The sequence below is a fragment of the Marmota monax genome, unplaced genomic scaffold (assembly GCF_021218885.2).
Source record: "Marmota monax isolate L192 unplaced genomic scaffold, Marmota_monax_Labrador192_F-V1.1 WCK01_AAM20220418_F8-fsc00023, whole genome shotgun sequence".
Lineage (NCBI taxonomy): Eukaryota > Metazoa > Chordata > Mammalia > Rodentia > Sciuridae > Marmota > Marmota monax.
In genome coordinates, this window is record NW_026692907.1 from 9,602,677 (window position 1) to 9,618,682 (window position 16,006).

Sequence of the window (16,006 nt, forward strand, 5' to 3'; positions counted from 1 at the left end):
AAGGACTTTCAGTCCACTCAGAAATAACACACAGGCAAGTTGCTAGCAAGAAAGTGCAGCATTCTGATTGTCAGACAAGATAGTCTTTGAGGAACAATCCTAAATATATCAGTGAATGTTGATGGTGGAATGAGACTGCCTCTGCAGAAATATGAAGCTTACACATAAAAGCCTGGAACACCAGGACCTCCGTTAGCTGAGTTTTGGTGTGGGACTGCAGCCTAAATATGAGCTGTTACTATTGGTTGATCAGTGTCAATGAAGTTTAAAAATGTAGTCCAAAGGCCATTTGGGACACTGTGGGGGGAAAAAAATGGATCTGATCTTCAACACCAGGCAACTGACTTCTCCATTTATAACTCATTTTTTAATAGTCCTGACATCATCCTATATAACTGTCAAAATACAAACTGCCCAGTTTTGCATTTTGATCAAAGACCTGCTTGAGGCAGGTCTCTTCATGGAGCTATTTTGAAAAACTTGAAAATTAAATAGATTGTATTGCTTGCTTCAGAGGGAAACTTTCTTCTGTCATAGAATTGTTACTTTTTTTTTAACATGAGGCAAACAAAGAAATATGATTCTTACAGCATTTGCTTATATAATTTAAATAAAAACTGGAAGTGATATTTTAATCTAGCAAAATTCTGATAGCTACATTCTAAACTTTCTATGTCTAGTATTATGCAATATGTAAAAGAATATCTGTATGTTCACTGAACACATTTATTATATGTTATATAAGGCCAGCTTTAAAAAGTGAAAATAAAGTTGACAAATACAGATCATTAGCAGATTATTTTATGGAGTCAGATGCAAAAAAAGGACAATGTAGTTCAAGAAAGAAGTTTGGGATGCAGCGGTATTTGTGCCCAAGTGCGCTTTTGTGGAATGCCTTAAGAACAAACAGAACCGAGCACTTCTTCGTCCAGATGTGATCATGCAAGAATTCAGGCAGCTGGAATACTTAGTCATTTACCTAGAAGGTGCCTAATGAATCTTGTTTTCAGAAGCAGCTAATAGTTGACATCTTTTGTTTCTTCTTTTGTTTGTGTATGTGTATGTGCGTGTGTTTTTCTCCACCCTTGCAGCCCAATGGGAGCAGCCAAGGCAAGGTGCACAACCCATTCCTTCCCACCCCAATGTTGCCGCCACCACCACCACCACCAATGGCCAGGCCTGTGCCTCTGCCGGTGCCAGACACGAAGCCTCCAACCACGTCAGCAGAAGGAGGTGCAGCCTCCCCCACCTCACCAAGTAAGTACTGCTGAGACGAGGCGCCGGTCACTCATCTAGCTGTGTGCACTTGAATCCACACCTCATCTCTGTCCCTTGCAGTAGAGACTATAGCAGTAGGCGCAGATCCCAGCCATAGTCATAGCCTGAACTTGCAGAATCAAGGCCAGAGTCAAAGTGAACACCACTCCCAGCAACTGCACCAGATGTAGAAACAACTGAACATGTGGGTGGATAAGTTGATGAAATTGCATGTCCAGGACTGAGATCTAGACACAAACTATTAAATTTGGTGTATAATTCAAGTGGCTTTAAATGCTATGCCCATGAGCACCAAATCACATCTACTTGCATAAATTCTTCTTAGCAAAAAGTTCCTGATTCTTCTGTATAGCCCTGCCTTCCAGGAACTTGTGGTCCAAGAGATATGCACTTGATGAGATATAAAAGTTATAATATACCTTACACATCAAATAGGAAAGGAAGTTTAGATCAAAGTGTCAATTCACAGGTGTGTACATTGAACAGTGCCAAGAGGAAGAGCCTGGCAGAAGATCAGAGCTAGCAGCCATGGTAGTTGCATGGCCAGGCTTGGCAGGGGAAGGAAATAGAGGGTAGAACTAGATGGAAAGAGAACTCTTGGCTCTTCTCTGAACAGTCTGGGACCATTTGATCAGAGAATATAGGATTTCAAAATCTTTTTAGATGATGGGAATGATTATTTGATGAACTAGAGGTTGAACAACTCTCCATATTTTTCTTGATATTTCAGAGATGGAGGAGCTAGAAATAACTTAAACACACAAATGTGGCTTTTATTAGTGCCTGGAATAATGACAAAGAGAATGATGGCTGAAGTTTCCAGATGGCCTGCCCTTGATTGATGATGTGATGAGCACCTTCCCTAATGCTTCAGAGAGGGATCATCATATAGGAAAGGGTTGGAACTGTGTCAGTGACCCTAGGGAGAGCTTTCAGGGGTGTCCTTAAAGGAAGCGAGACTGGAGAATATACTGGAGAAAAGATATATAAGAACAGACTAGGAAAGGAGTGTTAAGGTCAAGAACTTGATTAGCAATAATAGGAATTGAGTGGAAGAGAGTAGGGGGCAGGATGTTTTGTAGACAACACTGGAACTGGGCAACTGTTCCGTTCAGTTTAGTGAATGAAGAGTCCTGGCCTCTCAGCTTTCTCACATCCAGTAGTGGAATCATAATGATACTGGATACAGAAGAAAAAGGGTGAAACAGGAAATATGAGCCTCTGTTTATATCATGTTCATGGAGTTGATTCTGGGGACACTAAATCCAGAATGACTAGAGTCCCTCTTGGACCTTGGGTCATCTAGTATTTAATCATATGGATAATGTAGCAGTAGTGGCATTCTGTGTGAATTCTGTTTCTATAACAAAAAGAGTGAGGATGGGGGGGGGGCAATTTTGGGGAGATGTACTTCTCTTGGTAAGAGGTGGTTCAGTGAGACACTTGTCAACAAGAGGATAAACCCCAAGTGTCCAATGACAAGGGAGGGAAGCTGGGATTGTCCTATGGATCCTGAAACCTCAGTTGAGAAAAATAGCTTCTGGGAAGCAGAGGCTCATGGGAGTGTCCTGCTCATTGTGTTTATGTAGCATCTGCTAAAAGCCAGAGAATTAACTGTCCCCAAACTCTACTTATATCTACTTACTGGGGATATCAGCTTACTGATGGGTGGCCACATATTTATGTGTTCTGACACATCCCTGAAGACCATTTTTCTGTTCCTCTTCTCCCCATCTGTGCAGGACAGTGCCACAGTCCTTTAAAACCCTGGTAGTAGCCAGGTGCTGCGGTGCATGCCTATAATCCCAGTGACTCAGGAGGCTGAGGCAAGAGGATCACAAGTTCAAGGCCAGCCTCAGCAACTTAGCGAGGCATTAAGCAATTTAGTGAGACCCTGTCTCAAAATTTTAAAAAGGCCAGGGATAAAAGGCTCAGTGGTTAAGCACCCCTAGATTCAATCCCCAGTACCAAAAATTTTAAAATTAAAAAAAAAAACTAATAGTAATATACCACCTATTCCATGTAGAGTGTCCTCACCTCTACTACTAGTGTCTCATACTTCATAGTGAGTTTTCCAGAGAGGGGATGAGGCCCAGCTCTGGCACTATACAGGAATGGAGACAGCAAAGTATGGCTATTGGTATCTAAATGATAGGGGCTCAGATGCCCACCTTTCCGATTACTAGCTGTTTCTCTGTAAAGCAGTTTCCTTATCTGAAACCCTATCTGACAGACTGTGTGAAATTAGCTCTGATAAATGCTCCCCCAAATAAGTTGGAGTATTTTATCATCAGCCCAAGTTGTTCCCCAGTGGAAGGCCCTAGTGAGTAGTGACGAAGGATGTCTGTAGGACCCAAAGAAGCTTCTCAGCTGCTAGATCCAGTTGACACCTTTGGGTCCAGGGATCTGGACTCCACTCCGTGAGCTGTAGCAAACGCCTTTTACAGGAAGATGCCACTCACCCTAACACATTTTGTCAGCTCTGAATGAGGGAAGGTGGAGGGGGTCTTAGCACTTCTAGCTCATGTGGTTGCATTAACGAGAGCAACATTTAAAGGTTTGGGAAAAAGGGAAACGATCAGGGGAGAGTCTCGAAGTTTGATATAGGGAATCAGATACTCTCTGAATCAGATGATTCTAGGAATATCGACACAATGAAATCTACGGATGGCAGAGAAGTTTTTATCATCACAAATGTTAGCCCTTGTGGGCATGTTGGATTCACAGGAATTGTGTTGTTCCCAGCAATATATCGCTTGCCATTTTCTACTTTATTAATAAGAGAGTCATAGCAGTAATTTGTAGCCTCAGAGAAGCCTTTCAAATAAAAAATCTCAAAGCCTACAGGTCTGCCCTGGGAGGGAATTTAAGGGCCCCCACTGGGAAAAACAAACAAAAAACAGAAAGAAAACCTCTCACACCCTAATATCTGAACCAATTTGTAAATAAAATGCAAGGCAAAATTAGATGGAATATAGAATACCACCTTCACTGTTAGAGATTTAGCTTTAACTGTGGGAAACTATGTGTCCTGATATGGAGCTCCCAAATTACACCCACATATCTACCCATCCCTGAAAATACCAGACCACCACAAGCCTTCCACCATGGGGTCTGCCCTCCCATATAAAACTGATGACATGGAGGTACAGGTGGCTGCACGCTCCCCTCCAGAACCTGTCTCTTTAGGAGAAAGAAGCAAGGAAGGAGCAGGACTGGTCACATCCATTTTCCACTTCATAGCACAACAGTCTGGAGTATGTGAGGGGGTGGAGAGGAACCAAGAATGTATTGCTTGGAGTCCATATCGGGAGTGTAACATCCCCCTTAACATTATCTTTAATAGCTACCTTCTTTCAATCATTTATTTAGCCATCCTGCATTGACATCTCTCATGTGCCAAGGCTGTGTGAGCTTCTTGGAATACAGAGGTGATTAAATCCTGCTGTAAGATGTGGGTGTGTTGAGAGATGCAGCTGGTAAATAGGTGCAGAGGGAACATTGGATAAAGGAGTACTCTGGTGGTGTAGGAGGGAGGTCTGAGTCTGAGGCTTCAGGGAAAGATTCTTTTAGGGATGTGACTTTAAAGCTATTTAGTAGAATGACATTCTGGTGTTTTAAGAAAAGGTAAAACTTTTCTTCAGAAACTGACCTGAGATGGGGTGTAAAATTGGATTGCCACTATATAAGAATATAGGGGGAAAACTATAATTTTATAAATTATGTGCTTTTTTAGAAACTGAAATCACAAGATGGCTGCATCCTGTTTATCTCTGTCAGTTTATTAGAGCTTCCATTCTGATGAGCAGCAGTGTCATGACAGGGCATTAAGTACAGATGTTCCACAGGCCAACAGAGTGTCCAGAATTGAAGCCTTTTTCAGAAACATCAGTCACATAACCTAGGACAGCCTTTCTGTGGAAGGGTTTGAGACAACTTACAACAAAACAAGATTCTTTAAAAAGATAAAAAAAAAATAGGAAGTCATGCCAAGGGTCTCCTAAATTACCAACTTTTGGGGGCCCCAACTCCCTCATCTGCTCATGGGAACAATACCAACTTCCACTCACTCTCATAAGCATAGTGTCAGCATGAACCAGGTGACAGATGTGTTGTACCATGCTGTAGACAGAAGGCCAAGGCATCATTTTTAATATCCTTTTATAATGAAATACAAGTGGTTGCCAGCCTAGGGCAGAGCATATATTTTTTAACTAATCAGTTGCCTCTGGCACTAATACTAAACTTTGCAGCTGTGGCCAGAAAAACAGGGATAAGGCTGATCTGGGGGGAAAAAATTTGCCTATGAAATAAATACATTTTAATGGGAAAGATCCTTACCAGTGCCTTAAAAAAAAAAGGCAGGAAAGTGTATAGGGAAATGACAGTTCTGTTCCCTCTCAAGGAGAACTTTTACACTATTCATGTGTTTTCGAGAAAGGTTGATGTACTATGCCAGGACTCCAGGATGTCATGAAAAATAGGAGGCACAGCTGTGAGAGCAGCTTGAGAGTGTCCCATCTCCACTGAGGAGCTGCCGCTGTGGGTTTCTGGCCCAGTGAGAGAACACCACCACCGCCCTTCATTCAGCCCAAACTCTCGTCGAGCGCCAGCTGTGTGCCAAAAACTCTCTTAGGTGCTAGGCTTCCACAAGGAGTAGAAGAGAGAAAAATGCTGACTTTGGAGTTTTTATTCTCTAGAGGGAAAGAAAGACAACAAACAAAACAGTGAGTGTAAAAGGCAGGTAGGTTGTAAGAGAAGGAGAAATTGGAGCAAAGAGCTGAAGGGGTGAGCAGGGAGCCAGGAGACTGAGGCGGGTAGAGGTTGCCAAGCAGAGAATAATCAGTGCAGAGACAGCTTGGTAAGTTGGAGGGAGGTGAGGATAGCGAGAGCAAAGCAAGCCTTGGAGGAGGGAGGAGAGGTAGTGGGGATGCAATTGCTGGCTGGGAGTGCTGATCATGTAGGATCATTGTCAGGACTTTTGACATTTCCTCCCAGTGAGATGGGGAACAGAGGACCAAGTATTGCTGGCTGGATTTTAATAGAAACACTCAAAAGGCTTTGTTGAAAATAGATGGCCAGGGGCAAGAATGAAAGCAAGGAGACCCATTAAGAAGCTGTTTCTTATCAGTAAATATAATGAGTGTCTTTTACATGCCAGCCACTATTCCAGGCACAAGAGATACCAAAGTGAATGAAACAGAGAATTTCCTGCCCTGATAGAACTTGGGTTCCAGCAGGAAGGGACAAACAATAATCAAAATATAAGCACATTTGTAAGTTAGGGACCAGTAGATACAGTGCAGAAAACTGAAAGAGGCCAGGGTGGAGGGGACACTGTTGCAATCTTACAGGCAAGAGTTGCTGATGACCGGCACCAGTGGGAGCAGTCAGGGCAGTGAGCTGTGATTGGATTCCAGATATATTTGAAAGGTAGAACTAACAGGATTTGCTGATGCATTCAATGTGGATTGAGAAAAAAAGGAAAGAAATCAATGATGACTGCTAGGTTCTGACCTGAGCAACTGGAAGGATGGAGTTGCCATAAACTGAGATAGGAAGATGGCAGGAGCAGCTCTGGATGAGGGTGGAAACCAGGTTACCTTTGAGATGCCTATTAGACATTGCTGAGACTGATCATAGGAGCATCTTGCCTATGGCAGCATACTGTGCAGGTTACTGACCTGGTTACCAAGTTTTTCAGTGTGCATCATCTCATTAATTGATAAAGGACTCCTTTTCAAGTGTGTAATACAGTAATGAGTTTCTCTAAGAGTCCTGAGGACAACAGCTCAAGAACAGGAAAAAAAATCTTTTTTTTATGTTTAGGTCTATTTGTGGCATGATGATGCACAACATGATAGTTTTTGTTAATTGTACTATATGATCCAGTTTTATATGGTATCTTGGGACCAAGATTATACTATAAAAATTGACTTTTCGGTATTTTTTTCTGAAATGAAGATTGGCATCATAGCCTAGAATTATAATGAAAAGAAAAAAAATGCTTTTGAATTATAATGCAAGATAAAATGTGCATATTTTTCTTTTTTAATTAATTGGGAACACAAAAACTCAATTTAAAAATGCATAAAAGAAAAAAAAAAAAAAAAAAAAAAAAAAAAAAAATGCATAAAAGACTCATAAACATTTTTGCCCATGCCTACTTCACTATGAACTTTTAATTTTTTAAAAAAACTAGGATTCTGTAGGAGCGTATAATGGCAAGTTACCTTTATTATTTATTTTTATATCTCCAATGAATCTTATACAGGTTCGCTATATAAATGAATGTGAGTGTGTTAACCAAGAACATAACAATAATCTGTGGCTGGGATGGAGATTTTCTAGTATAATCAACATGTTAGATGCTTCTAGGTTAGCAAAGCTTTTCACACATATATTATCTTATTCATTCTTCCCAAAACTCCTGTGAGGTCAGAATCTTATAAACAAGGAAACAGACTGGAAAATGGAGGCTACTAGCTGGGTGTGGTGGTGCATGCTTGTAATTCCAGCAGCTTGGGAGGCTGAGGCAGGAGGATCGCAAGATCAAAGCCAGCCTCAGCATCTTAGCAAGTCCTTAAGCAACTTAGCAAGACCCTTTCTCAAAATAAAACACAAAAGAGGCTGGGGATGTATCTCAGTGGTTAAGCATCCCTAGGGTTCAATCCCTGGGGTGAAAAAAGAAAAAGAGAAAACAAGAAAAAGAAAATGGAGGCTACTTTACCCAAAATTATACTTTTATGGTAGTTGTAGAGACTCAAACATAGGCAACCTGTGCTCTTCATACTGCCTCATACTGTAACTGTGACAAAGCAGTGACCAGGTTTCTGGTTATGTGGGAAGCCACAACTGTCTGCTCATGCCTGAAATTAACAGCAACAATGAAGTAGTTAACTTTTACTAATGCCTCTGGCACTCCTAAGAATGTTTTTTACATGTATTATCTCATTGCATCCTTGTTTTAATTACATAAAATAAACTTTCTTGTTATCCTTGAGAAGGATTAGAAATGAAGATAGGTAACTTTCTGAAGGTCACTCAGAAAGGGGATGTAGAGGCATGATTCATATCCAGCAACCTTGAACCTGGAGTCTTTATGCTTTGCTGTGGCACAAAGATCTTTGCTTTATCTGAATCCTCCCCCCAAATTCCTCCCACTCCAAGTGTAAACTCTATATAGAGGAAGATGTTGGCAGTCATTTATACTTTAGTATGAATTGGTTTCTCTTGCTGAAAGTATGTCTTCTTAACAGGCAAAGAAAGAAAGCAAAAAAAATTTAAACAGACATAAAGACAATGTTTTCCTTGTTCATAGAAGAAGTAGTAGATTATAAGAAAGAAATTAGAAAGAGAAGGGAGGGAGGGAAGAAAGGAAAAGGAAAGGATGAGAAAGAAATGAGTTTGTGGTTTCTTTTCATAAAACACGTCTTCTTACTGATGTCTAGACATTATTCTTTGTTAATTTTACATTTACATTCATAAAATTATCTTGGTTGTACAGTTCTATGAGTTTTTATAACATCATAGATACATCAACACCACAGACAGAATATGGAACAGTTCTAAGAACACCATCAATTTTACCAGCTCAAAGTCAATGTCCCATCTCAGGCAGTGCAAGCAAAGTTTGCCTTGCTCTATTTCCGCATTGATTTTAATCCTTTTATCAGTGCTGCTTCTATCTGCATTATATTTTAGTTTTTTATATTTTCAGGGTCATGAAAGAGACCCAAATACACAGAGTATTCTATCCTGTGATAAGAGTGGCATTTCAGAGGAGGGAAAGGGATTTAAGAAAGTGTACTGGGAAAAACGATTAGCAGTCTGGAAAAAAAAAATCCTTACTCAAAACTAAATTTCCACTAGAACAAAAAATATAATAAAATACTGAACCACAAAATACCACAATAAAATGTAGGACAATTTTAAAAACATAATGTTAAAGAAAAATAAGGCCTTTCTAAAGAATATAGAAACCCAGCATCTGTGATAAATTCTACTCTAAAACTGTCCAAAATTAATGCACAAAAAACCCACCATAAACAAAGTTGAAAGCAGGAGGTAAAGTAGAAAAAGAATTAGCAACATCTGTGACAAAAAGTTAAGTTATGCAATACATATACAACACACCCAAAATATATATAATAAGTCAATATAATATATAAAATATGCCTATTTATATATTATATATTGATTTATATATTGTTATATATAATATATATGTGTGTATATATTATATTGTGTGCATATATATATATATGTATATACACACACACACATACCTAATACTTGTATTATATATTATAATATATAAATCAATATATAATGTAAATATATAATATATAAAACATTGTATGTGAGTGTGTGATACCAGACATTGAACCCAGGGTCTTACACATGATAGGCAAGTGCTCTACCACTGATCTACATTCCCAGCCCTTTTGTGTTTTTTATTTTGAGACAGAGTCTTGCTAAGTTGGCCAGGCTAACATTGAACTTTGGGTCCTCCTACCTTAGCCTCCTGAGTAGCTGGGGTTACAGGCATGAGCCACTGCTCTCAGCTGATATATACTTTTTAAAGTCAGAAAGAGAATGGCCAACAATCCAAAAGAAATACAAGAAAATGATATAGTCAGAGCAAAAGAAAACATTTAAAATATTTGTGTAATATAAGAACAATAAAATTAAAATTTGAAAGATTTTCATGTATTAGCAAAGATAAGAAAGTATCATGCTATTGGTAAACATATAGAACTTTTCTTTACCATTAGAGCACTACAAATGGGTTCAACCTCTTTAGAGACGATTTAGTGTATATACAAACACACATGCATGCACACACACATACATAAATCTAATTATATACAGATATTATAGCAAGTATTAAATGTTCACCCATAAAATTTACAATTGTGTGTATAAATTTTAAGTGTTCACCATGCATATAGTTGGACATATAAGCAAAGTTGTACATAAAGTATTCATAGTAACATCAATTATAATGAAATATTGGTAACCTAAATATACACTAATGTAATGTAATGTAAGTGTTATACATTACAAACTCTTTAAAATAAAGAAGTAGGTGTGTCTGAAGTCATGGGATAATCTTTAAGTTATACGAAGTCAACAAAGGCAAATGCTAAGAGGTGTGGGCTGGGGGGGTGCTGCACATGCTCAGTTCACTGCGTAGAGGACAGGAAACTGGTAACTGCTGCTGACTGCAGGAAGAGGATGTGGTTTTAGAAGGATAATTTTTCGTGCCTTACCCAATGAAAATGAAGGATATTAAATTTGAAATCACCTTTCTATATTAAACAAAACGATTTCTTATAGTATTTGCCTTGTGGCCTAATAATCTTGTTCATATCTCAATCGTTAACAGTGACCAAAATCACATACTCACACATAGAGGGCTCTGTAAAAATCCTTGGCAATTTTCATACATCTTGCTTTTAGCTATAGACTGAACTTAGAGTAAGAGAGCAAAAATGTGTGATCTTTCTGGTAAAGAATAATATTCTTTTCCCCTCCCTGAAAGCAGAGAGTTCAGTGTAAGGTTAGCATTTTCATTCACAGTAGCCATTATTTGGTCACAGGCCCTGCTATAGGAACCCATTGAATACAAACGTAACATGTACTATCTTCAATCATGATTTGTTATGAAGACTTTTCAGAGCATTTTTTATTTTGTGTACAGCTCCATTTTAAAATAGCTTAATGTGCAAAGGGAGAATAAAAAGGATTATTGGAAATCAGGCATGTTGGTGGATATTTTCATATGCATTAACTTAAGTACCACTGTTATTGTAACTGCAAAATTGGAATTGTGAACCCTCTTAAAGAAGATGAAACTGAAACTGAGCCAAGGTTCAAACCCAAGTCTGTTAGAGTCTGAAGCCCAGTGCTTTCTGCTTTACCAGGACAGCACTGTGTTTAGAGGTGTAACATCATGCAGATTTCCTTTGAAAGCCCTAAGACGTTCCATAAAAAATATATTTTTTTAACTATTTCAAGAGTAACAGCCCCTTAGGTACACTGAATTAGATGAAAGACACGGGAACCAGGGCAGGAAAAAAGAGATTAAGAGATGAGTTTTGTAAAGAAAGAATGACTCGAAGGGAGCAGGATAACAGGTGATGACATCCATTGGGACACCATGACCTGTTCAAGCCTGGTGTTAGTCTTAGTTTTCTGCTTTGTCAGATGACAGATGAGTTTTAAGACTTTCTTATGAAGGTAATGTATGACATTTTGTTGGAAAATATTGAAGAGAAAATTATAGTCTTCCATAATCAACTACAATTAATAATACTATCTTTTTCCCCATCTTTTTTTTAGTGTACACACATATATAAAATGGTTGTGATCACAGTGAATATTTAGTATTCTGTTTTCCTAATTAGCATTATAAACCTTTTCTTTCTCAAAATAAGTCAGAAAATAATTTTCAACCATTTACACCTGTGTCCCTGCTAGGTTAATCTCTTTGTTCCAACCCAGGGAATATGCTTCCAGCATATCCTGAGATTTATTTTTTTCTCCAACTCTATAATTTCCTTAGGACAGACTTCTATAACTGGAATTACTAATGCAAATGATATGTACATTTCTCTTGAGACAATTACCAAACTGCCTTTCAAAAAGGTTGTGCAATTTACACCCTTACAAATTGCTTGTAAGTCTGATAATGCTAACCCTTAAGAGGGTTGAGTGTTATCTTTTTTAATTGTTAGGAGGCAGATATCTTGGAGGTATAATTCCTGTAATCACATTTTGGAATCAGTAATCTCCGAAAGAATGATTTTCACATTTTTTCAATTTTTTTTAATACCAAGCATAGGGAAATTCAGGGGTTTCTCATCTTGTCAAAGAAGCCTCTGCACTGCTCCCACAGATAGGGTAGTCTGTTAAACATTCACGGAGAGGTAAAGGGCTAGGAAAATTGGAGTAAATAATGTTTATTCTGCCAAACTTTTTGCATAGAGAGGTTAACTGGCTTAACCAGTAAGAGAGCAAACAGATTCAACCCAAGATTTTCTGGTTCTCAAATTTATTTTCTATTGACTGCATCTCACTGCATATGTATGTGTGTGTGTGTGTGTGTGAGATTTGAGATTTTCAGATTTCTTTATGATTATTTTAAGATTAGAAGATATTTTTAAATCATCCATAATTCCACTCGTCCAATGACTTATCATGCATATTTTCCAATCATTTTCTGTATATGCTTTAATCATAATTGATTGTGATATTGAGTATGTGTGTATGTGTATGTATATATTTTTTGTAAAGTGATTTTATTTCATATTGTAAACATGTTGTAATGTCATTAACTATTACTTTGAAACATTATTAATGGCTGCAAAGTATTGCAATGTATGGATGAAGCATTAACTTATAAGTTGTTTCTCATTTGTTGCTCTTATAAGTAACGCTGTAACGAACATCTTGAGCATAAATCTTTATCTATATTTTTAGTGCTTATTGAGGATAAATACCCAGAAGTAAGTTTCCAGAGTTACACTGCCTTTTGGGAGGCTGCAGAAGCCTTTCAAGAAAGAGCGAGCCAATATATTGATCTGAATTTCTTTTTTTAGCAAACCCTAGCTGAATCCAGGGTCTCTTCCCTGTGGCTACTTAATATAACTTTCACCTGTGCCCACTTATTTATGTGCTTGCTTCTGATCAATAAATATGTTCTATCAATTGAAACAACAGACAACATACTCATAAAAATAAATGACAGTTATAGAATTTAGATTAGCCGTCAGAAAAAAGTTGAAATAGAAAGAAATAAAGCTGTATTTTTATCCTCTAAAAATTAATATGAAAACAGAACATTATAGGCAGTCTGAATAGAGTGTGTATGTGAAACCCTCACTGTGAAGTCCCTCCTTAGTGCACAGATTTTAATAACAAGGTCAAAGCGTCTCCAGTTTAGAAGTTACTCTGGTCCCTTCTCTTGGTGTGCATACAATGGCATGAAATGTCTTGTACCTCCCTTTCTCCATTTTACCCCAAATCATGATATATAGCTTGAGTCCCACTTCTCTGAGAATACTTAATACAGGTAGAGATGCTAGCAGAGTCAAGCCACCTGGTTGAATTGATTCTTCTCAGGATTCTTGTGAACTCCATGCAAATTGTTACCATCTCATGTTAAGTAATGCTAATATATTAAAGTTAGGATTCATTAGCTCTTCAGGAAGGAAGCTTGTGGGTATGTGGATCTATAATAATTTACTAGCGATAAGAAGGCTTTAATTCCATGCCCTAAGGCCTGTGTTTCTTTGTTGTTGTCGGTAACTTGTTTGTAAAGACTAAAGATTTGCAGAGATAATAGAATGAGGTAACTGTCTGCACAGATGTGATCAAAATAATAGAAATTTGATGTGGTTATCTTCTGGATTCCAAACATCTGGAGGAGAACCACAACCTCCACTCCATCACATGATTTCTGAATCTCTGGGTACTGGTTTGTGTGTAAGCCAAAGCTGTGTTTTCAAAAGGCTCCTCAAAGGCTATGCTTTCCCAGGCTTTAGCATGTGTGATTCCCTAGCTATATAATGGCATCAATAATGTGAACCCAGGCCTTGTAAGCTAGTCAATACCAATACCGATAGAGCTCTTTGAAGGAAAAATGCTCAAGTATTCTCCAGCAATTCTTTTGTGACCTTGCAGGAAATAGTGCTGTTCAAGTCCCTAAATGAGTTTGATTGTAGTGGTTTCCTTCAGAAATTTAGCTAATCTGTTTTCTAACAGTTTCTGCATTTTTTTGTTTTTAGTTTTGAGAAATGAAAATTTTCTCATAGGCCTCCCCCCACTCCCCACCCCCCAAAAAAGAACATGACAGTGCCGCTAAAGATTTGGGATACCATTTCAATTAGGTATTTAGTCCTCTCGAAGTCTGAGACTGAACATGCTCTCCACACATGTTCCCTTCACTGTCAAGTGTCACTGATGAGCATTTAATAAGACTGCAGTTTGGATACACAGGATTCTTTTTAAGTCTGTGTTCCTGAACTTGTTTTGATGACTTTTGACTAGCACATTCCTGGGCGGGGAGCAAAATCTATTTTGAGTGAAATCGAATTTTGGCTAGTTATTTTTGGAGGGCGACCCCCTGTGGGTTTTTGAAGACAGGGAACACATGAAACATGTGTTGCTGCATAAGATCACAAGGAGAAGGTGGATAGGAGGGTGTCTGGGTGCCCCACAAGTGCTTAGAATCCAAATTTGCTGTCTTTGCTTGCTTTATGAATTATTTCTTCCTCTTAAATTCAGCAGGCCTCTTCTTCCTGCTCTTATTTTAAATATTCAGGCCTCTGATATTTATCATCACTCTCTGATAAGAGAATGGATGCTCACTGCTTCCTTGGTGTTGGAATCTTAAATTTTATGGTCCTTAAAATTTTGCCTTCCCTTGCTGTATGGTGAAACATAATTCGCAGGTCCCCTCTTTCCTTCTTTCCCTAGCCATCGAAGCCCCTTCCCTGCCTTGCTCCCTTACTGGTGCTGCCTCCTCTGTGACCTCCAATTCCTGGGAGCGCGTCAGCCCCTCCTCCCTTACAGCTGTCTCAAAAGCCAGCTCCATCTCTTCTACAAAGCCCGTTCTGTTCCTCCTGCTGGCTATCACTTTGCTATCTTTTAACACCTCACAGATTTTGATTTAAGCATCTCACAGATTTTTATTTATATTACTTTGAGGCACTCATATTCTCATTTTCTGTATTTGCATGTCCCCAGTAGGCTCTAACACTCTGAGGACAGCAGTGTATCTTAGTCACCTCTGCACCTCAGTAATGCTCAGAGCAGAGGCTGGCATATGACAAGTGCTGGCATACAGGTCTTTCGGCGAACAAGAGAGAACACGTGAGTGTAGTAACATTTCCCTCTGATGCACTTAGTGGAGTCTGAGGGGATGAAGAAGAGAGTGGCTCACTACTTCCATGGAGTTGGAGTCTTTGATAAAATAAGACAAATTTCTCATTCTTCTTGGCATCAGTGACTAGGCCAGCCCACCAGGGGCTAGGGGACTTCATCATTTCTCCAGTCTGAAGTAAATCCACCCTAAGTGCTCACCTGGTCTCTTGTATTTCTGCCCAGGTGCCTCTCTCTGCGCTCATTCCCCCACCCCACCCTGCTGCCTGTGGCCGAAGTTGCTACCTCCACTCAGCCTCTCAGGGGCAGCCTCTCAGGGGCAGCCTGAGAGAGGACCCATGGAGTGGTCTTCATTCAAAGGGCAACTCTTCTTTTGTTATCCTCTGCATAGAAATCTAGATTTTTCTCTCTTTTCTGCCTGCCTTGGTTCCACATGTTTTAGTGATTGCTAAACTAGACCTTTCAAACTGCCTATTTTCAAAACAAGCAATGCAGACTCCCAGTTTCTAGTTTACCAGATTTGGGTGATTTCATCAATAGAAAACATCAATTGACAATGCTACAAATATTTTAATATCTTAGTATCTTTTTCTTTAGTCATATTTTTTTCCAAAAATGGAAAACTGCTAAGCATGTCCATTCACAACACACTGACTGCCAAGCATGGTAGTGCACGCCTGTAATCCCAGTGCCCCATAAGACTGAGGCAGGAGGATCTCAAATTGAAGGCTAGCCTCAGCAACTTATCAAGACTATTGTCAAAATATAAGAAAATTAAAAGGACTAGGAATGTATTTCAGTAGTAAATCATCTCCAAGTTCAATCCCTAGTCCCCCCG

At 38.9% G+C, this 16,006-nt stretch overlaps 1 protein-coding gene across 4 annotated transcripts in view; it reads left to right on the forward strand.

Moving 5' to 3' along the window:
- Nfia (nuclear factor I A) overlaps positions 1-16,006 on the forward strand; it is a 360,710-nt gene that overhangs the window by 304,530 nt on the left and 40,174 nt on the right. For all 4 annotated transcript variants that reach the window (XM_046451020.2, XM_046451022.2, XM_058581522.1 and 1 more), the window contains one exon: positions 1,092-1,257. In XM_046451020.2, the coding sequence (XP_046306976.1) occupies positions 1,092-1,257 (166 nt within the window). The remainder of the gene's footprint in view (positions 1-1,091; positions 1,258-16,006) is intronic.